Source organism: Amblyraja radiata, chromosome 29, assembly GCF_010909765.2.
Source record: "Amblyraja radiata isolate CabotCenter1 chromosome 29, sAmbRad1.1.pri, whole genome shotgun sequence".
Lineage (NCBI taxonomy): Eukaryota > Metazoa > Chordata > Chondrichthyes > Rajiformes > Rajidae > Amblyraja > Amblyraja radiata.
The window spans coordinates 12,836,822-12,860,733 of NC_045984.1; the positions used below are offsets into that span (position 1 = coordinate 12,836,822).

The 23,912-nt window shown below is 40.1% G+C and overlaps 1 protein-coding gene across 1 annotated transcript in view; it reads left to right on the plus strand.

Moving 5' to 3' along the window:
* LOC116989332 (signal-transducing adaptor protein 1-like) overlaps window positions 1–23,912 on the plus strand; it is a 116,693-nt gene that overhangs the window by 13,579 nt on the left and 79,202 nt on the right. The window contains exons 5-11 of the mRNA XM_033046601.1: window positions 1,443–1,624; window positions 2,337–2,468; window positions 3,968–4,037; window positions 5,305–5,407; window positions 7,026–7,118; window positions 7,865–7,933; window positions 11,404–11,493. Of these exons, the coding sequence (XP_032902492.1) occupies window positions 1,443–1,624; window positions 2,337–2,468; window positions 3,968–4,037; window positions 5,305–5,407; window positions 7,026–7,118; window positions 7,865–7,933; window positions 11,404–11,493 (739 nt within the window). The remainder of the gene's footprint in view (window positions 1–1,442; window positions 1,625–2,336; window positions 2,469–3,967; window positions 4,038–5,304; window positions 5,408–7,025; window positions 7,119–7,864; window positions 7,934–11,403; window positions 11,494–23,912) is intronic.

Genomic DNA, 23,912 nt, shown 5'->3' on the forward strand with positions numbered 1-23,912 from the left:
TTAGATAAATGGTGAAAGAAAATATTGCTTTATCCAATCAGGTGCACAATTTATGTTCATGTGATAGGAGCAGAATTAGGCCATTCGGCCCATCAATTCTACACCACCATTCAATCATGGCTGATCTACCTCTCCCTCCTAACCCCATTCTCCTGGCTTCTCATAACCCCTGACACCCGTACTAATCAAGAATCTATCTATCTCTGCCATGAAAATATCCATTGACTTGGCATCCACGGCCTTCTGCGGCAATTAATTCCACAGATTCACCACCTTCTGACTAAAGACTAAAGTAATTCCCAATGAAAATGTTGTAGGATATAGCTCCCATTCTGAAATACCTATTTTGGTGATCTTTTCCATGCTCTACATGAGTACTTAGTTTGGCTTGAATGTTAAGTCAGTCGGATGGAATTGGAGCAAGCCAAATGTTATTCATTTATTCATCAGGAATCAGAAGAAACATTTAATCTTGTTTTCTTTCATCTTTCTTCAACTGGGAATATGAATGTCACTTTTCAAAGTGTACTGAAAGAGATGCTAATAATTTTCTTAGTTAAAGGGACAATTTAATGACCTCTATTTGATCTTGGCGGTTTGCAACTGTGATCAATTGTATGGATTTTTTAAAGTTCCAGACTATTGTTCTTCATGAGATAGGCCATTTTGAAATGAAATAATACATTCAATCAATCTATCATAAGTGTCACAGGAGTAAGGCAACCCACATTGCTCTAAACTTGAATGTTTAAATTACAGTAAGATTATCAGTAAGGAAATACAATTCATTAAATTGTTGTGACTGAGCATGTTGTTTGGTTCTGAATGTTGTGGTGTGTATTGGAGTCGCACAGTGTGGAAACGGGCCCAACTTACCGTCACCGACCAGCATGCCTCGTCTACCTGTCCCAAGACCTACCTGCTTGTGTTTGGCCCGTATCCCTCTCGACCTTTCCAATCCATGTACCTGTCTAAATGTTTCTTAAACATAGCGATAGTACCTTCCTCAACTACCCCCACCGGCAGCTCGTTACATATATCTACCACTGTTTGTGTTTAAAAAAAAAAGTTGCCCCCAGGTTCATATTGAATATTTTCCCCCCTCACCTCAAACCTACTGTATGTTTTCTGGCTCTTGATTTCCCCTATTCTGGGTAAAAGACTCTGTGCATATACCCTACCTATTTCTCTCATGATCTTGTACACCTCCAAGATCGCCCATTATCCTCCTGCACTCCAAGGACTAAAGTCCTAGCCTGTTCAACTTCTCCCTATAGCTCAGGCCCTCGAGTCCTGGCAACATCCTCGTAAATCTTATCTGCACCCTTTCCAGCTTCACATAGTGACCAAAACTGAACACAATACTCTAAATGTGACCTTACCAATGTCTTGTACAACAAATGTGGCCTAACCAATGTCTTGTGCAATTTTCTCTATTATAGCTTGAGATTCCCAACCAGGGTCTCCTCCCTGGACAGATTCGGAGACTTCAGGAGGTACTTGAGCAGGAGACAAAACAACGCCGAATGTTATGGTCCTCTCCACCACCCCTGCCACCACCACGATCAACAACTCCAGAGCTTGATCAAAACAACTACGATGATGTAGTAAACGACCGTCTGAGGTACCTTTCTAGGTGTTGAAAGGAAGTGGGATTAGTTGATGTTGAGGGAGGTAAAAGGAGGATGAATTTCTCCTGAACCCGTTGCATGTCCATTTCATTTTTTTTTGTTTTTGTTTTTGTTTTTGTTTGTTATGCTGTCTTCTGCTATGTTCAATTCTTTCTGCCCTGTGGATTCCCTTCATGCTCATCACTCTTTGATCAATCACTCGCCTCAACGGTTTTCAAGTATGCACCTTGTATGCTCTTGTAAGAAGAATATTGAATCCCAATCCAACATTATATTCTCCCATATACGTTAAAGGAAAGCAATGTAAATCAGCAGCATCCTGTCCTTGTCAGCTCAACCATGGTGCCCATCTTTAGTTTGATCAGCAAAAGCTACTAGTTGATCCTGGTGAGTTCAATGATAGTGTGGCACAAAGATGAGAAGGTTAGTTTAGACTAATTAGGGGTTGTCATCATAATGCGATTATCTGGACACCAAACCCAAGATTGCATCGTGCTTCCAAAGTATTTGTATGAAAATCTCCCAGGCTTCTATTTAATGGCAGTATTGGCCTATTTGTTATGAAAGAGTTAACTCCTCTACATTAACTAAGGGAGTGGTTATAGAGGCATTAAATATTAATCATGTACCTTTATTCGAGTGGATACTTTCCAGTTTAGTTGACCGCTATCCTTTTAAACTTTTTTTTGTCTCCATTTCTTCCAGCTGTTTCTATAAAGTCTCAAGGATGGAAGCTGAGAACCTGCTGGCAAAAAACAAAGAATTTGGAAATCTGTTAATGAGACCCAGCCGTGATGACCAGAACCTAGCCATTACAACACGACAAGTAATCAACAAGTAAGGAAGGAATTATGATCAGTGCATCAATGCATCCTCTAGCGACCCAAAACAAATTGCAACCGGTTGTATGTTAGCAATCAGTTAACACTTTCCTGGTTGTGTGGAGAAAAAGGATACCTACAATTTTCTGCATAATAGTACTCCACAAGCAGCTCCAAACTACAAAACAATGAACTAGGGCAACGCAGCGCCAGAGACCCGGGTTTGATGCTGACTACAGGTGCTGTCTTTACGGAGTTTGCATGTTTTCCCTCTGGGTTTCCTCCAGGTGCTCCGGTTTCCACCCACACTTCAAAGACTTGTAGTAGTGTATGGGTGATCACTATTCGATGCAGACTCAGTGGGCTGAAGAGCCTGTTTCCACATTGTATCTCTAAACTAAACTAAGGTTCTAGTTATCTTGTTCCCTTTATTTTGTTTTCTTACTATCAAGGCTGTCCCTTGGGTTCTGATGTGAATGAGGCCAATGTGGGTTGACTGTACATCTGATAGGGGTGGGTTGGTGTGTGGTTTGTGAGACTCTGTGCACCTCCAATAGCTTCTGATGCATGAGGTTCTTAACTGATCCTAATCTTAAATGCTATCTCTCCACATTGAGCGATTGTGAACCAGGGAGTGAGTGGGCATGTTGTATTTTTCAAGAGGGCTTTGGGAACATATTTGAATATTTTCCTCTGTCCACGTGATAATCTCCTCCCATGTAGTCTCCTCCAACAACGTACCTCGGTGACTGCCAATCACCCCCCCACCCCCCGGACACTTATTATCACTTATTATTATTTATTCAAATCATTTGCTATGTCGCTCTTCCAGGGAGATGCTAAATGCATTTCGTTGTCTCTGTACTGTACACTGACAATGAAAATTGAATCTGAATCTGAATCTGATGGAACTTGAAATAGCTTGTCTGTTTTATGAGTTTGCTGTCAGGCAAGCAAATTATGTGGCTTACCTTTACAGAGCTCAAGAGTGTATTGGGTACTCATTCAACCCTAATATGAATGCATGCTTCATGTACCTATAGAGTGTAACTGAACCCTTTCCAACATGAAAAGAAGGGTCTCCACCCAAAACGCCACTTATTCCTTTTCTCCAGAGATGCTGCCTGACTTGCTGAGTTACTTGAGCATTTTGTGTCTATCTTTGGTGTAAACCAGCATCTGGTGTTCCTTCCTACACATGATACCTGCCATAACTGATTTTACAATGTGAAACATTGGAAATTATGTTATTCACCATCTCTACTTAAGGAAACTGTTCAAATATCCTAAACACTGGAGGCTCCAATTCCAGGAATATGTTAATTGCGCATTCATCAAAGGTTAAAACCAAACGATTAGATAATGTCAAGCCTGGGCGTTCTGGTTTTTATAACTGCAAAGGGAAGGGAAAACTGTGTTAAGGAATTGAGTAGCATTGCAAGCGATGTGATGGGAACATTGGATAATGGTCAAAGAATGTTAGAAATACCATTTAATAAATGTGTTCCATTTCAGCATGGCAATCGTAAACCACTACCGGATAAATTGTTTGGACAGTGGTTACATCATTGACATTGGTAATGGCGTAAGTAAGCTTTTGAATAATTACTATCTCCTTGCAATCATTTTGAGTCTATATGATTCAGCTGATGATGAGACTTCCAAAATGTTTCTGGATCAAAGAGCAGAAGGATGACTGCGTTTATAGATTGAAATGAGGGCAGCAGTGGTAATTTAGACTTAAAATACCAGCAGTGCAAAGGAAGAAAATGTCACCTGGCACTTTAATGCCATAATGGTCATCCAGTAAAATATGATCTGCAGGTTGGGTAAATTGGGATTTGGGGATTCTGCACCCTTTGGCTGAGTAACCTTCCGATACGACACATAGAATCTCTCTCTGAGAATAAGCACTGAGGTGTCAGAAAATAATAACTTGTGGAATAATACCCAGGAAGACAGCCATCCATAGAGCAGAAACTGTGGTTAAAGTAACTTTTTCAAGTTCATTATTGTATTGTTGACCAATTCTGGCCCAGTGTTGATCCTTGAATCCATCACAGTAGAGTCTGGGTGTGTGCTACTTTTGCACGGCATTGCCTCTATGTCACTCTCAACCTTCTCAAATGGCCAAATAAAAATTCCTTCTTGCATCTCCACCATTCTACCCTCCATGACAGGTAATGCCTTCTGATTTCACTCCCCACGGCACATCTATTTGGTAACTCACACATAATACATTTAGTGTAATGATGAAATGAAGTGATTCATCATTGTTTCACTCTAATAATTGTGAACAATATCTAATGAACATATGTGCAATCTACTATATTGCAAACCTGCCAGGCTGCTTGAGCGGGCTATTAGAAAACTTTGGTACTGAGCCGCTTGAGAATATATTTGAGCAGATGAACAAATTTTTAGTTATCGGGCAGGTATTAAACACAAGAGAACTTCTAAGGCTTGGGGGTGAATTTTCGAGCTTATGGTCTTGCCAGCTGCTGCCAAGGGCCTCTAAGGTAGTGAAACATTTAGGAAATGTTGGCATGATTAGGAGCCCAGAATTGGAATAATGGAGGCATCTTGGAAGGTTGTGGGGCTGGGTTAGTTTACAGAAATATGTTGGGATTTGAAAATGTAGGTGAGACTTTTAAAATTACCTGACGAGCTGTTCATGAGGGGAAAAGAAAAATTATACCTGTTTTTTATGTCTTAAACCATATCTGCATGTGACCTTCCTGATGCCATTTACAATGTAATGTAACTTACATTGTAAATACAACCTCTTTATGACAATGGTACAGTTGTAGTTTGCAGTACAATCATGCAATTTGTGTTCTGGTATTTTCCAGATCTTCTACAACAGTAGACGGGAGATCATCGACTATTTTATTCAACAGACCAAAGGAATTCTGAAGCCTTTAGAAATACCGGAGGACTACGAAATTTATCTGAGTATGTTTTGTCCTTTAATTCTTAATGGATGTATTGTTTTTTTTGGCAACAATTCATTTAATTGACTAGGGTTCAATATTGACGTGCCAAAGGAGGAAAGTATCTTTAATCTCCCCTGTATGAACTATTCCCTCTTTAAATTTCCTGAGGGTGGATGCAGGAAGAAAATCTATTGGGAGAATCTAGAACTAGGGGTCACTCTTTGAAATCAAGGAGGATGCCCATTTAAGATAGAAAATAGACAACTTTAAAAATATTCTGTCAGAGGCCCTAATGTCTTTGAAAGTCTCTTCCTCCAAGGGCCACGGAGGCAGAGTCTTTCAATATTTTTAAGGAAGAAGTGGATAAATTTTTGACCAAGGAGTACAAAAGAACATTGGGAATAGGTGCCAATGCGAAATTGAGGTTGCAGTTAGGTCAACCACGATCTTATTAAGTGGCAGAGCAGGTTTGAGGTCAGAGACCTGCTCCTTTGTATTTCGTAAAAATATTGCTGCAAATACTGGGGTTTGGGTCATCTGACTTCTAGATGTTCCTTTTTGAGTAGTATGAATGATTTATAATTAAGGGCATGCCTGTATTAACTAGTATTTAACTAAGTGATAGCGGTACCTTGGGGTGATAATGCTCAAAATTACTGTACCCATATAAACACTTGGTGAAATGAATCTACTTTCCTTCACAACCCTGTAAATACACACAATAATGAGTTGAGTTATTTAGCTCACAGCACAGTACAGGAGATCCCACAGCAGTTGACAAACTGACTGTAGAATTGTTACAGTATGTTTAACAGCCTGATGTTTTTGGGGGGAAAAAGCTGCTCCTAAACCTTTGCATTTGTTTTCGGGCACCTGTACCTACATCCCAACGTGAAAGTGTGGCCAGTGTGATGTGGGTCCCTGATGATGTTGGCTGTCTTTTTGAGTCGGTGGCTCCTGTAGATTTATTTAATGTAGGGAGGTCAGATAGACTGGATAGTATTCACTGCTTTTTGCAATCTTCTTTGTTCCTGAGCATTCGAGTTGCTGAACCAGGCTGTGATGCAAGCAGTTACTATGTTCTCCACTATCCACCTTTAGAAGTTCTAGAGAGTATTTGTCAACATGCCGAATCTCCTCAATCTTCTAAGGAAGTGGAGCTGTTGATGGGCTTTGTTTACGAAGGCATCAATGTATTGGGTCCAGGACAGATCTTCAGAGATATGCACGCCCAGGAATATGAAGTTTTGAAGTTGAGCACCTTAATTAATGTTTATGATGGAGTGTGTACATTTCTTTTAATATTTATCTGTATTTTATTCCCTTTGGCTTCCGATCTTTGTGAGAAGGGAGGTGATTTTAATCTTGACTGACAAAATACTGATCAAATCGACCATTAGCTATACAAACAGTGTGATTTTACTTTCAATTGACTGCATGCAAACTGGCAGCTGATCTAATTGTATTTGTTTTGCATTAGGAAGGTTTGATTAAAATTACTTGCTTCCTTATCTTTTCCCAACTTCCTACTGACAAAGGGACATTCAAGTTGGGGACCAGCTTGATAACATTGCGATACTTCTTGTGTTCACTGTAAGCTGCATGTTGGTGTTAATTTCCATTACTCCTACCTTCAGGTATTGTGGTGGAAGACGCTGAAAGTGGAGAACTGATTCATCAGAAGCTGCCTACAAGCCCAACATTAGAAATTAAGACATTACGTCAACTAGGTGAGCATAATAGTTATATTAGTCTAGTTTGATGATGGGACCAGGGTCAGTATTGCCTCTGAGAAGACCAAGGCTTGATGGCACTGGACCTGTGCCTACTGGAGTTTGCAAGGATGAGAGGGGACCTCCTTGAAACTTACACAATAGTGAAAGGCTTGGATAGAGTGGATGTGGAGAGGATTTTCCACTAGTGGGAGAGTCATCTAGGACTAAAGGTCATAGCCTCAGAATTAAAGGACTTTCCTTTAGGAAGGAGACAAGGAGGAATTTCTTTAGTCAGAGGGCGGTGAATCTGTGGAATTCTTTGCCACAGAATGCTGTGGAGGCCACGTCAATGGATATTTTTAAGGCAGAGATAGATAGATTCTTAATTAGTATCACGGATTATGGGGAGAAGTTAAGAGGGAGAGATAGATTAGCCATGATTAAATGGCTGAGTAGACTTGATGGGCCGAATTACCTAATTCTGCTATTACTTATGACCTTAAAAGTTATTCTGACCATGGACAAACAAAGATAATGAACAAAGACTTTTAAACTCGAGTTATTCCAGATTAGAGAAGACACCTCTGAGGAAAAAATGTGTGCAAAGGAAATCTGCCATTTGAAGTGGTCATGCAATCTGCCTTTTCCTGCTCGGACTCCAGGCAAACGTCTACATAATGTTTCATGTTCACTATCCATCTACCCTTCTCACTGAAAGTTATGGTTCCTGCAATGATCATATTTCCAATCTTACTTCGCAGTTAAAAGGAAACTAAATCCGAAGAAGCCTGCAATTATCGAACCGAAAACATGTAGACTCGACAACAATGGCAAGATTTTATTTTGAATTTCCAAACTGCACTGTTGCATGTTATTCACATTTTTCGGGGAGAATTTCTCCAACATGCTTTGTATTTTAAGTTTCCAGTTTTCTCCCACCTGCTTGACACTGACAAAGGTTCATGTGAAAGCTTTGATCCTAGGGGGGGGGGGGGGGTGGACTTTCTTAAAAAGTAGGATAACATTAGCTACCCTCCAATCAACCGGAACTGATCCTGAATCTATAGAATATTGGAAAATGATCACCAATGTGTTCATGATTTCTGGAGCCACCTCCTTGAGTACCCTGGGATGCAGACCATCAGACCCTGGGGATTTATCAGTCTACCCAATACTATTTCTCACCTAATGCAAATTTCTTTCAGTTCCACTGTCTTCCTAGATCCTCTGTCCTCTAGTACATCTGGTTTAATATAAAAAGCAGTACCCTTTAATTTCCAAAAAACGACCAAAATGTGCTTATTAGCAGTGTTTCATATCTTGCATCAGAATAGATTTCTATTCATTTGGAAATGCTTGTTTTTCTAAGTTTTTTTCCTTTGGAACAAGAAGAATTTGGAGCCCCATCTGGTGGACACATCATTCTTCTCTTTGGTGAATGCAGGTGGTAGGAGGAGAGACTGAAAGGACATTTTTAAGTGTTGGAAATCTGGTTTAAAAAAAACCCTGGGAACATGTTGGAAATACTGGGTTTTGCAGCATCTTTGGAACGAGAAACCGTGAACGTTTCCTGTAATAGCAAACCCACCTCTTGTCTCAGTGCAGAAATCTATGATAATTATTCCTCCTTTACTATTGTATCCTACTGGTGATTGGTGACAAGAATATTTGTATGGTTAGAGGAATGTCAGAAAATTAATTATACAGATACTGTGTTGATTTATACAATTAACCTTTGATCCTTGGGCCTTGTGTGGTGCTGTGATTTTTTGATTGAATGGCTATGTCTACAAAGAATTAGATTTTAGGGGTGGCCCAGAATGACTCCTCATCAACTCATTCTCTATCGAGATGTACTTTGTTTCAATTATGTTATTAACCGAGTCCAGCCAATAGATGGCACATAGCATATCTGCCAACAAATGGCAATATCATAAAGCATATTGGTGATTTGCTTTTTGAGGTGCGTTTTGATATATTTGGGATGGTTTGAGCTGGGTCCCAATGGCTACGATCCCATGGCACAAAATTAATTTGTTGCAAACTATTTGAAATTGTACATTTAACGTTGGTGCTGGAATATGAAGGTTTTGCATATTAAAAAATCTTTGAATGTGGCATGACAGGTTTGGTAAGGTGCACAGTGAATTATTTTCTTCAAAAACAAAGACGTATAACTTTGTACGGTAAAAAAGGGTTGGTCATCATAACTGCATTTATGAAAAATGCAATTGTGCTGCATTTTCTTCATTGTTAAGTACTAGACTACATTGAGGGTGGAGGAAGCAGATTGGTTGATTACTATAAGAAGTGACATGACATACCAAGTAACTGGCAGGACCATGAGAAGAGGAGGAGGAGGAAATTGGCATTAATTATAAAGTTCCTTCAACAAGCTCTCCCAGACACCAGGGACTGAATGGTCTATTACAGTATATTACCATGTGGTTTTCTAAAGGCTTGTGTTGTATATCACCCTGCATATTAAAATATTTTATAATTTTAAAATCTAAATAAAAACAGCGAGTGGGATAAGTGTAGATAGGCATGATGGTTGCCATAGACACCGTGGGCTGAGAAGGCTGTTACTATAATGTATAACACTATGACTATTACACTTTTGTGAAATCCAGTTAATACACAAAGTAAGTGTCAAATAGGGATAAGCAAAGTCAATAAAATGATCTAACTATAATGTGGGGTAATGTCTAGTTCCTTCTTCCATAGTTGCGTGATATGAATTCCAGAAGATGGCAAGGTGGAGATAGCTGATGCAAACCTTTTGCATTTCTACCAATAGTTAACCCAGTCACTTTGACCACACCCTTTAACATTATATCTTCAAAATGAGCTTAAACCTTTATTAAATAGCCCCACCCTGTTTTTTTTCATTCTAACTATGTACACCATGTAAAAATTGCATCTTAATTTCACCACTATACTCTTAAGTATAGAAAATCTAGGGACTAGAAGTTGTAGAATGGGGAATAAACAAAACCATAGTCGCTGCTATACTGGATGGTCTAATGTTTTAAAAAAAAAAAAGGAATTCTGCCCTATCCCATGGGAGTATGGGGTCATAGAGATAAAATACAGAAACGGGCCCTTCAACTCATCAAGTCCATGCCAACTATCTTTAAACTCATTCTAATCACTGCAAAGCAGAGAAAGAAGAATTTGGGGGGCGGTACAGTAGCACAGCGGTAGACTTGCTGCCATTCAGCGCAAGAGACACGGGTTCAATCCTAACTCGGTGTTATCTATATGCTGTTTGTACATTCCCCCTGTAACCGCGTGGGTTTTCTTCAGGTGCTCCGGTTTCTTCCCACATTCCAAACATGCAAGCTTTGTAGGTTAATTGGCTTTTGCAAATTTTCCCTAGTGTGTAGGATAGTGCTAATGTGCAGGGTGCTCGCTGGTTGGCATGGACTCAATGGGCCGAAGGGCCTGTTGCCACGCTGTATCTGAAGTCTTTTTTAAAAAAAATAAAAAAAATAAAAATAATAGTAATAATAATAATAATAATAAAGCACATGGTCACAGGGTGAAAATGCTAATTCAACACCGCACCCGTGTCATGGTTGAACCTGGTTCTCTGATACGGTTAGGCAGCAGTTCTACTAACTGCGTCACTGTGCTGCATTACTATGGTGATGAGCTAGGATTTATCTGATGTTCTTCCTGCTAGTTGCTAAAAACTGGCAATCTGGCACGCAGGATTTTGTCAGTGCCAGAAGGGCAGATGTCCAAAACTATTTGATTTCAGTCCTATTAATACAAACAGTTTTATAATTTGTTATGTTTAGGATGCAACGGAGAAAGCTAAGATTATTTTTCACTGAACCAGATGAGTTTAAGGGAAGAATGTAGTAACAAGCAACTGCAGATGCTGGTTTACAAAAAAAGAGAAAGTGCTGGACGGGCAGCATTCCTGAAGATAGGTGACATTTTGGGTCGGGACCTTTCTTGAGACTGACGGGAACCAGGGCCCTAGTGAGTTTAAGGACAGCAGGGGTCAGGATCAGACAACTGTTTCTCTGTTTATCACTGTATTCTTGGGGATAGGATAAATCAACTGAACTTTTCATCCCGTGCATAAATTGGATTTGTCCTGATCCCGGACCATTAAAGTGTCGGGAATTGTGCAAGTATTTATGTTGCCCTTTTACAATTATTAAGTAAATATAAATAAATTGTAGCGTCACTCTAGAAGATACTGCTTCAAACAAAAGGAGACATTGACTAAGAACACCATGGATGTGCTGTTTTCTTGAACATCTGCTTTTCGTTTCTTATGCAGGAATGGCTAAGGAAAAACCACGAACATATCTAAAAATTGAGCCACAAGCAAAGCCTTCTCAGCCTATCAATCTTCATGGATTAACACTGGGTGAGTGGAAAGGATGGGTAATGTGGGCATTGGGATATCCTTGTTTGTGACATCCCACCAAGATCTTATTGTGGCAAGTGTGCAGATCTTCATCTGCCAGGGATACGTGCCGTATAATTTGAGGATGGAGTTAATGAATTCCACAATATTTTCTGTCAGTGAAATTAGTCGAGGGAACCTTCTGAAAGCCCTTAACCTCCCATCTCAAATTTCATCTGATAAAGATTCATGAACCACAACATCTGTTTCACAGTGGCCAATAGCACTTAAAATCCCAACCTAACTTAAGGTGTGGCACAATGGTACAGCTGGCGAAGAATGAGTTTGAGTGCTGTCTGCGTGGGGTCTGCACGTTCTCTGTGTCTGTCCAGGAGCTCCCATTTCCTCCCGCACCCCAAGATGTGTGGTTTGGTAGGTTAATTGACCACTAAGTTCTTTACCGGTAATCAATGGAAGAATTTGTGAACAATTAGAGGGAAGGCAAGATGACTAAAATGGGACTGGCATAGGGACTGGCATAGAATTAGTGCAAATGGGCGCTTAATGGTTGTCTGGAACTCGATGGGCTGAAGGACCTGTTAACGTATGCTGCATGACGGATGCCAGTGAGTTAACTGATATTACAGTGCACACTTCAACATCCTTGTACAATAATTACACATTCTTCTTTCATCCAATAAACCCCCAGCAGGTTTTAGTATAGATCTGGGCTTCTCTGAACTGTTTGTTGTAGTGTGCATGCCATTAATGCAAAGGGAAAACACCTCGAAGGCTGGAGTTGTACTGTGCACAAAAGGTGGTTGTTTAGAGATACAGCATCATCCCATTCGTTAACACTATCCTACACACTGGGGACAAATTAAATTTTTTACTGAAGTCAATTAGCCGACAAAACAGTAGGTCTTTGGTGTGTGGGAGGCAACCAAAGCACTCGGAGAAAACCCACAAACTCCTGCAGTCATCTTATTCAAAGACTTTACTCAAAGTAGATTTGAACATATATTTGTCCATTTCTTAATACCATATCTGTCTCTGCATTAGTCAAAAATTCTGAAAAGAGGGAAAATTTACAATAAAAAAAAATAAAAAAATTCTGTCCATTTCTCTGTGGAAAATTTCTAAACCATTTCTCCACCAGATATTACCGAAGAGCTCAGGGAAACGTTGAAGCATAGAAGGGCAGCGTTTAGTGAATGAGAGACTTCCTGCTCGGGTCCATTTTCTTTCATGAATCAGAGGAGCACCAGGCGAAGAATTTGAATAAGAGCTTTACAGGTGACATGCTTGAGCATGTAGTATGTGACTTTCAAAAACTGACTCTCGTTCAATGATAAAATTTTGCAAAAGCTGTATATTTAATCTTGATTCTGATGCACGGTTTGATCATTTGTATTCATGGTACTTCTAGTTTAATGATTGTTGTATCAATACTGATTTAATTGAGAAGTATGTCATAATGCAGTATATTTGTTAAAGTGCCAGGAATGAATGGGATGCCCAACCTGGACTGTAAACGGGAATATAGAAAATATCCTTTTTCCCCCCCAGGGATTAAATGCTATTAAAACAACAGTTTAATGAGCCTTGGGTGGAACACACCTGCTCTAAAATTGGGTGGCTCCAGGAATTTGAAAGGAGGGAATCAGTCTTGGCATGTATATATTGTAGGAAGTCAAGAGGGGATTGGTATTATGAGGTTTTGTTCAATTGGTTGGTTGGGGGCAGAGAAGGAGTGAGAGGGATCTGGAGGGGCAGTGACGCTCCAAGGGAAATTTACAGAACCTTTGCTAAGAGAGATAAGATATTAAGAATCCATGACAAGTGTGAATCAAACCCATTGTTTCTTAGCTATGTTTAATATTTTTAACAGATCAATGGGTCATAGTTTTCTAGTCCTCTTCCTTAGTGCCAACAACAACCTTAATTAAATAAAGAAAAGTGTAGCTGAATGAGTATATTATATTGCAGAGAAAAAAAGGCTTAAAAGAGTGAGCTTCACCCAAGAGTGCAGCTTTCCTCTTGCATTTTGCCTGAATCATAATTGTCTGGAGGTGGTAGTTAACACTCCATATTTACAATAATGTGTGCTTTTTCATAAAAGCTGAGTAACCAGCAGTGCTGTGTATTTTATCTTAAGAGATTTCTGTAAAGATGATCTTGAAGTAACTGATATTTAGGAACTTAAATAACTTCTTAATAATGCACGTTGAAATATCTAGCAGAATATCTTGCTTTTGTTTTCTATACATGCAAATATGCAACTCTTTATCTGTGTGTAATCAAAGGGAGGAAACCTCTTATTTTTCTGCCATTTACAGGGGAATTGACCCCCTAGTTAAATTAACACTGGGCAAAAGTTAGAACTTCACGTGTCCTTTCAATAATGAGGCACAAAGAGTAACAGTGGGATTCAATAAAGCAAATAATTTTGTATGTAATTATTGGTTATATTAATTCATGTATTTATATTTAATTATAACTTGTTATTTATTTTGTAATAAAGTCTTCCAAGACATTTTATGGAGTTAAATGATTTTTTTTTAAATTTGTGTGAGAATGATCTTTATCAGTTCACCATAAGTACATTCATGTTCAGATCGCTAGTTAGAAATCCATTCAATTTATAATGTCTTCCCAGTGATACTGAAACTCAAGAAAAAAACATGATTATTGCAAGGTTGCATGTCTGACGAAGAACAACACTTTGAAAGGCATAGATCTGGATAGAGATGCACCTAATTTGCAACTCCAGCCATTAAAATCATTGACACTGATCACTGCCTTACCAGCTCTCACTCCCTAAGATTTCATAATTCACTGGCATGACTTCCAATCAGTAGGAGTGTTTCTAGCAAAGGGTCAAAGCAAGGCAACAATAAATTGTAATTAAATATGCAGTACTTCTTCTTTTGGTTTTAACTAGTAAAAATTGGAGTGCCAATTCACTGGATGTTTTCAAGAGAGGTAGATTTAGCTCTTAGGGCTAAAGGAATTGTGGGATATGGGGAAAATGCAGGAACGGGGTACTGATTTTAGATGATCAGCCATGATCATATTGAATGGCGGTGCTGAGTCGAAGGGCCGAATGAACGACTCCTGCACCTATTTTTCTAAAACTCTCCCAAAAGTTTTCCTGCATATGTTTTTCCACTGATATATCTTCATGTCGACTGTTAATGCAAACAATGAAGAAGTTCATGTTATCTTAGTCTAGTTTAGAGATATAGCATGAAAACAGGCCCATCGGCCCACCAAGTCCACGCTGACCAGTGATCTCTGTACACTAGCAACATCCTATATGCTAGGGATAATTTACAATTTTTATCAAATTTACAATTAACCTGTATGTCTTTGGAGTGTGGGAGGAAGCTGGAGCACCCGGTTAAAACCCATGCGATCACAGGGCGAATGGACAAAATCCATATAGACAGTACCCATAGTTGGGATCGAACCCGGGTCTCTGGTGCTGTTAGCTTATTTCAAATGCTCATGTTCAAATTCACTAACAGTAGGTGTAGAGGCTAAGTTCATCTAATTTAATATATTTGAAATGGGAGTGACCATAAAACTACTCAATCAGCACTGGATACAATTCCTTTGATGGGAGAACGGAACCTGGCCAAAGCTTTCGACTAATTTGTAGAAAGGTCACAGACCAGACATATTTCTCCCTGCAAGTATCTCTTTTTATCCCCCACATCACACTACCAAGAGGAGCTGGGAAGTTTCCAGCAGTTTGATCTGCTGGGCCTATCACAAAGACAACAATTATACATAGTAAGATTTAGGAACTGCACGAATTCCCAGTTCAATGCAACATATTTATTGTCTTGTCCTCAGTCAGCAAGGCTCAGTATTAGATTTCCAAGTTTTCTTTAGAAAAATGTTTTTTGATGCCAAAGAAACACAAAGCTCTTATTCATTAAAGACAATCACTAGCAGAATGTGAAAACATTACATCATGGAATCAGGTCTTATATTGCTAGATCATCTGAATGTATAGTGAGAGCCACTTGCTCCATGGATACCAATATTACTGAACCTTGGTCAAATCATGTCCATTTGCACCCTGATCTCAGATACGAGAGTTAGAACAAAGAGCTCTGGCGTAGGGGTACTGACAACAAAGAGGGGCCATTGGGGACTGTAATGAATACTTTGCCTTCACCCTATAGGTGGTACCTTGTGTATAGTATGCAAAAACAAAGAATTTCACTAACGTGTCAAAAATAAATTGCAAAGCTTCAAGAAGACAGTAAGGGATAGGTAGAGTGCTTATGACACTTAATGCAGTATATTGTTTAAGAAGGAACTGCAGATGCTGGAAAATCGAAGGTAGACAAAAGTGCTGGAGAAACTCAGCGGGTGCAGCAGCATCTATGAAGAGAAGGAAATAGGCAATGTTTCGGGCCGAAACCATTCTTCAGAAGAAGGGTTTGGGCCCAAAATGTTGCCTATTTCCTTCGTTCCATAGATGCTGCTGCACCCGCTGAGTTTCTCCAGCACTTTTGTCTACCTTACTGCAGTATACTTTAGTCAGATTCTGTTCTCTGTTGTCGAGGGACAAGTGACAATCTTAGAACAATAAAATAAGGTGGAATTGAGCTGTGTTGTCTCTTTTGGGGGTGCATGGTTTACAATTGTTGTAAAACTATTCGGAAGAAGGAAAAATGCTGAAGTGCCCCCCACAATAAACAACACATCAAAGGAAAATTCTGTATATGAATTGTTGTTTGTTGAGCAATCTCCAAGATTGCTCCCAGTAATCACTGTATTTGACGCTCTGAAATAAAGTTTTGATTGCCTTGCCCGATCGTATGTTTCAGGTTTTCTTGGAACACGTCACATGTGATAATAAACATCTATCCATTTGACATCAATTGCATGAGGTGTTTCTTAGTTTGCAGAAATATGGAAAAGTGACATGCTCACCAAGTTGAGACACAGCCTGTTCTTGTTGAAGCAGAACCCCTTACATAACAAATAATCGGCATAGATATGTGTTTTCTTTTGAATGAAAATCTTCAAGATCTCCCACGGGAAAGAAAGGACACTACCCAAAATAGGAAGAACATTCTAAATTTCAAGAAGGCAAAACTGGGGGAAAAAAAAAAACCAACCCGTATACAACTGTGGATGTTGGAATCTGAAACAAACAGAAATGCTGGAACAACATAGTCAGACAGTATCTGTGGAAAGAGAACCCAGTTAACCTTTTGGGTTAATGACTGGAAACCTGAACTAGTTTCTCTTAACGATTAGGCTGCTTGACTGGCTGAGTTCTTCCAGCATTTCCATTTTTGTTTTGGATTCTCACATCTAAAATTTAATTATCCAAAAAAGAGTTTGCATTTTTCAAGTAATAAAATTACAACGACTACCGCCATATAATGGATGCAAATTCAGTGTAAATTTACGATTTTGCTGCTTTAAAAACAGAACTCCCCATCAACGATAAATTGTTTATTTTGAGGGACAAAGGGGATCCAGTAAAAGTTAATTCTCTAACACAGTACCTTGTTAATTCCACAGATCAAAGTCTCCAAAATAGCTTTGTTTTTGCTAGAAAGATGGACTACTTTAGTTCCCCAACCCATTACCTTCTTCCCAACCTGAAAGCTTTTAAAATCATCAATAACAGATGAACTCATTCTCGTTTGAATACTGATCAATATTCTTTCCTCTATTTAATCAATGAATCAGGAGCGCTGCTTCAACAGATCCCAGCTGGTAATTTTAACTCACATGGGTCTCCTTCACCAGGCATGTCACTGAGTTATGGCAACTTATTCAATTAGTGCCATGGCTCTCAAGCTCTACCTCACACTCATCATATTAGGTCCTCAAAATTCCATTCCTGTGCACAATAGATTTTTTTTTGCCAGACAATTTAGTTAATTATCACTGGAACAGAAGATCAATAGTCGGTCATACTATCACTCTAACACAATTTAGAATTTAACTTACCCGACAGTTGCTTTGCATCGTTCCTCCTCAACTCTTATGTGACTCGCATTTTCAGAAGGTCAGACCCATTTTACGAGAGGTAGACTTTCTGAGCACAATGCTTTGTTTTAGTTGGACCTGGAGTCTCGCCCAGATTGATGCATTGGCTTCGCGGGCACTTTGGTTTTGGAAGACAATTATGCAGTTTATCGTATATTCTAGTTTCAGGGATGTCTCCAGGAGTACATTCCTCCCTGTAACCAAATGTCTAAAAGGACAGATTGCAACCATGGGGTTCTAGATTTGACATGATTGAAGACTGATTAAGCAAAGCACTACAACCCAACAGAATCAAGCTGCTAAATGGCAGAGCATACCTTGGCTGCCTTCAATTTGTAAAAAAAGATGAAATGTCCTGCTATAGATCAAATCACATTCAAACTGTGAAAGGACTCAGATTATCTGTTCCGTCATTTCAATACGTTAGAGGGTCCACATAACTGCAAGCTGTTAAAGATCTCAAGCGCGATAAAAATAGCGGTGCACTAATATCTCAATAACCAATGTCAAGCAAATAGTAAACAATATCTCTGAAGACTTCAACATTATATTACAATGATTTTTACATTTACATTGTTTTGCATCGAGTAGACGTTTGTGCAAGTTAACAAACTTGCAAGCTTTTTGCTAAGTTATAAGCAAACTTACCAAAATCGCTTAGCAATATCAATAAAAGTCACATTTCTGGAGTTTTCCTTAAACACAACAATGCCACAGAAGGCTGTGGAGGCCAAGTCAATGGATATCTTTAAGGCAAAGATTGATAAGATTCTTGATTAGCACAGGTGTTAGGGGTTATGGGGAGAAGGCAGGAGAATGGGGTTGAGAGGGAAAGATATATCAACCATGATTGAATGGCGGAGTAGACTTGATGGGCCGAATGGCCTAATTCTGCTCCCATCACATGAACTTATGCCCTTGAGCACTTAAAATCAATAATAATAGACCAAATAATGGCTAAAGAAAGTTATGGCCAAAGGAGAATTTTCAGAATTGGCTTACTGCTGGGCTATGTGGGAGGAAGCAGCTCAAACAATAGCTGCGCTTTTCAGAATGTATTGTACTGCAGTAGTATTTGTCCCGCTGGTGGGAAAATTGCATTTTCTTAAAATGCAACAGCATGAGGTTAAATGCCTGGCAACGAAATGTGTTTGCAAACTGACTATTAAATTATACAGTTGTTTAAAAACATAGTACAGGTACTCTCCTTTTAAGCCCAAATTAGATAATAGGACAGGCAGCCTAACTCCCTCCAAGAAAACTGACACTAACAGACAACTTGATTATTAATTGCAAGAATTTGGCAAGGCGTCAGGCCACTCCGGCTGATCCCAGTTCCCTGAACACTCTACTTATCTTGCCTGGTATCCCCATTTGATTTACTCATGCAGTAATTGGAAAATGACTAATTGCATTCACATACAGTAAAACAACAGAAGGTTAAGTCCTCCTTTAATTTTACAAGGAAGAATTTTCTCCTTCCCTCAAAACACTTTCTACAACTAATGATGGGACTGGTTTGCACTCACATTAAAAACATGGTTTACACTTAATATTTAAAAAAATGCAGATTTTCTTTTCAATCTAACTCCATGAATTCAAATGACAGTATATTAATCAAGTGTGGATAGTGAGTGCCTTGAACTCGATTTTCAGCTTTAGGGTGCACTTTTTCCTTCACACAGACATCTAAGGCTAGAAACAACAGAAGTAGATACGACTGAGACCAAAGTGCGGGAGTAACTCAACTGGGCCAGGCAGCATGTCTGGAGAAAAGGAATATGTGCATTTCAGGTCAATACTCTTCTTCAGACTGAGCCCAAAGAACGGTCATGACCCCAAACATCACCTATTCGTTTTCTCCAGAGATGCTGCCTGACCCGCTGGGTTACTCCAGCACTTTGTGTGTATCTTCGGTGTAAACCAGCATCTGCAGCTCCTTCAAACACAGAGCAAGACCAATCTTAGCTGGCGTCTTCTAAAATGATTAACAGGATTGTTCGGATTTACTTATAAGCCTCACAAAGCATAATCTAAATTTGACCACAAAGCAGGAGGAAAGGACATGGTGCATTTCTTTGGCAGTTTAAAAATGAGTGATAGTCTTTAATGTTTTTACTCAATGTCGGTCAGTTTCAAAAGTGCCTGTGTCACGTGCAGTAACAAGTATGGTGATTTTATTTGCATATAGTTCAGCAGCAATCCGATTATACATTAGGCACAATCATAGCAGAAGAGTGTAAGAGTGTAAGACAGTAGACCACACTGAATCAGTACACAATTCAGGCGTCACGTTTTAAAAATGTTGTGTGTGTGTGTGTGTGGAGTTTGCTCCGTCTCGGATCACATGGGATGCTTATGACAGCCTGCTCCTCTACAAAGATGGTTGATAGTGTAACTGGTAAATTGTACCCAGTTTTTGGTGGGTGGAAAGGGAAAAACATACAGTTGATGCAAGTGAGCAAATGGCAAGGAACAGGAAGAATTAGACTTTTGGGAATGCCGAGGGCTAGTACCGATTTGTTGAACCGAATGGCCTATACTGTATGAAAATATCAGGATATGCTGGGGCATGGAGGAATTGTATCAATTATTTTCATAAAGTAACATACGAACACTTACTTTAAAAAAAAGAGTAAAACAGACAGTATTGGAGTAACTGGGCAGGTCAGGCAGCATCCCTGGATGGAATGGACAACAATGTTAAGAATCATTTTTTTCTTGAAAATTGCCAATTTCGGCAAGAATAAATCTTCATATGTGCAAGCAAATGCCTTGTACGTCAGCAAGCCATTATTAATGCATTTTCCAAATACAAGGCGTAGCTATGGGCACGCGCATGGGCTCTAGCTATGCCTGCTTCTTTGTAGGGTACGTCGAACAATCTTTGTTTGAGGCATACCAGGGTCCTATCCACAAACTCTACCTCTGCTACATCGGCGACTGCATTGGTGCCACCTCCTGCACCCACACACAACTCACGGACTTCATCCATTTCACCATTAACTTCCATCCGGCACACAAATACACCTGGACCATTTCCGACATTTCCCTACTATTTCTAGACCTTACTATCTCCATCGCAGGTGATAGACTACTGATCGACATCTACTATAAACCCACTGGCTCCCATGGCTTTCTGGACTTCACTTCTTCCCACCCTGCTTCCTGTAAGGACTCCATCCCCTACTCCCAATTCCTCCATCTACGCCGCATCTGCACCCAGGATGTGTTGTTCACACCAGTATATCAGAGATGTCCTCATTCTTCAGGGAACGGGGGTTCCCCTCTTCTACTATAGATGAGGCTCTCACCAGGGTCTCTTCTATACCCCGTAACTCTGCTCTCATTCCCCATACCCCCACTCATAACAAAGGCAGAGTCCCCCTTGTTCTCACCTTCCACCCTACCAGCCGTCACGTGCAACAAATAATCCTCCGACATTTTCACCACCTCCACCGGGATCCCACCACTGGCCATATCTTCCCATTTCCTCCCGTCTGCTTTCTGCAGAGACCGCACCCTCCATAAGTCCCTGGTCAATTTGTCCCTTCCCACCCAAACCATCCCTTCTCCTGGCATTTTCCCTTGCAACCGCAGGAAATGTTACACTTGTCGCTTTACCTCCCCCCTTGACTCCATTCAAGGACCCAAGCATTCTTTCCAGGTGCGGCAGAGGTTCACCTGCATCTCCTCCAACCTCATCTATTGCATCCGCTGCTCTAGGTGTCAGCTGCTCTACATCGGTGAGACCAAGCGTTGGCTTGGCGATCGCTTCGCCCAACACCTTCGCTCGATTTGCAATAACTAACCTGATCTCCCGGTGGCTCAGCAGTTCAACTCCCAATCCCATTCCGAATCCGACCTTTCTGGCCTGGGCCTCCTCCATGGCCAGAGTGAGGATCACCGTAAATTGGAGGAGCAGCACCTCATATTTCACTTGGGCAATTTACACCCCAGCGGTATGAACATTGACTTCTCTAATTTCAGATAGTCCCCGTTTTCTCCTCCCCTTCTCAGCTCTCCCTCAGCCCACTGTCTCCGCCTCTTCCTTTCTTCTTCCCGCCCCCTCCTCCCAATCCTCACATCAGTCTGAAGAAGGGTCTCGACCAGAAACGTTGCCTATTTCCTTCGCTCCATAGATGCTGCCTCACCCGCTGAGTTTCTCCAGCATTTTAGTCTACCATTATTAATGCATGTTGCCGAGGGATCGGTGCAAACTCCTATGTACAAAACACCCGAGTAAATGGCGACCCCGGACAAGGCAGTAAAGATACCCCAAGAATCAAAAGATAGATAACCGCTGTGAACTATCATATCTTTATTATGTTCTTGGCCTTGCACAAACACAAGATGCAAAAAAACAAAACCTGGTGCAATTAATTTTTAATAGTAAACATTTAACTCGAGAAATGCTGACTTTTATATACATTCTACAATCAGATGTTGAAGCCAACATAATACACAGAAATCCAAAATGAAATTTTTACGTAAAAATAAATACTGATGACTGCGCCTGGTTTCCATTTCTCTCTAAAAGATTTTTTAAACACTTAAATTTAATCCTGCACATTACTTTCACTGTCAGTACAAGCCTCAAAAATGAAGTTCTCCAACAATTAGCATCTCTCAATTACCCTCTGCATTTACTACTGTTCGTTAGAGGGGCCTTCAGCGTCTCTCGACATGTTCCACATTCAAGTTAGCCCCTCTGTGACACGTGTTAACCCAGCTAAAGCATAACGGGAAAACTCACATCAATACAAGCACAGAAAGGTTAGGCCAAACACAGCTTTATTACACAGAGCAAGTGCGTCACAAATACCTGTTCCAACAAAAGAGGTACAGGTGCACAACCTTTTATCCGAAAGCCTTGGGACCAGACACTTTTCGTAATTCAGAATTTGTCGGTCTTCGGAATGGAAATTTTTTAGCGTAGATTTTAATGGCTGGCTCAGTGGTAGAGTGCTCGGCTCATATCCGCAAGGTCGCGAGTTTGCGCCTTGATCCTGGCAGTTACTCGATCGCGAGTTTGAGTCTTCAATGTAGGTATGTTGCAAAGCCTACCTGAAGCGTCGTTGAAAATCTGTCGCTGCGGGTGTGCGCGATTTTGGCGCAGTTTAGAGGGGGCGGGTTTAAAACGCGATTTTCTCTAGGCTGTTCAAATCGAAGATGTTCAGCCTAGTTAATTATTAACGAAAAATCGCTGGAAGACCCCGTCGCAAAAGCTATTATTAGTTTTGAAGGCCTCGTATAATAGTTATAGTAGTTTAAAAATCAATCTCTAAACCCGCGACCGCCAGCAACCGCAGGGTCTCATAAAGCAAACCACAGAAGGTATGCTGTATATTTTTACATTAAAAAGGGCTTCTAAAGATCCCTTTATACAAAGTTTAATATTGCGAGTAGCTCATTTTGGGCCCATTATATCCCGCAGTATTTTTCTCGGCATTTGGGGCACAAATCTACCGCAATGTGAACGTTCTAAACCAGCGCGTTCCACAGGGACCCACTGGAAAGCTGATTTAAATGGACATTTATTTACAGCAATTGAACACTGAATTCCTTCCATTTGGCCTATAAATGAATGTAAATGAGATTTAAAAATCATGTTTTATTGTGAATTATTTGTGAATATTATTTGGACATTTAGGCTATTTAAAAATGTTAATCATTTATTAAGAAATGGATAGATGTTTAGATCTAGTAATTGAAGTCTGAAATTAGCTACAATTAGGTAACTAACTAATTATATGCTTTAATTTCAGGTCATCCAAGTAAGATTATTTTATATTTGTTTCAGAATGCTTCAATCTATGATAACTGAAAATTTCATTCAGTTCTCTTAATTTTTAAGAAAGTTATGGGCTTTTGACTGTTAACGATCACAGCTTTTTTGTTATGTCCATAGAAAATCAATAGGGAACAAGATGCTCATTTCCGAGTATGAAAATGGCCATAACTTTTTAAATACTTGAGATATGAAAGTGAATTAGGTGTCAAATTAAACTTATTTTTATGCTTTATCTGATGGGATAAATTACAGACTTGATTTTTAAAATCTCAAAATTTTGTAACATTGCTATTCAATGTCGTTTTTTCTTGCAGAATAAATGTTTGTATGAAATGCAGTGTAGGAGAGGTGTACTGACTGTGTGGGCAGAACTTTGAAGTGATTGCCCACCAGTCTAAAAAGCCGCTGTGTCTCCCTGTCCCTGGGATAGCAGGGGGCGATCAAACAGCACAATACCCCCCTCCCCCTCCCACTCCAACGGAATCCGCTCCCCGATGGGCCGCTACGGCGACAAGCGGCAGTTTGCCCACAGCCCGAGCTGCGCCCCCTCATCCGCCACCCCAAGAACAAGACGTACCTTGCACACCATCAGCTTCTGCCCCTACGTGTTCCTCTGGAG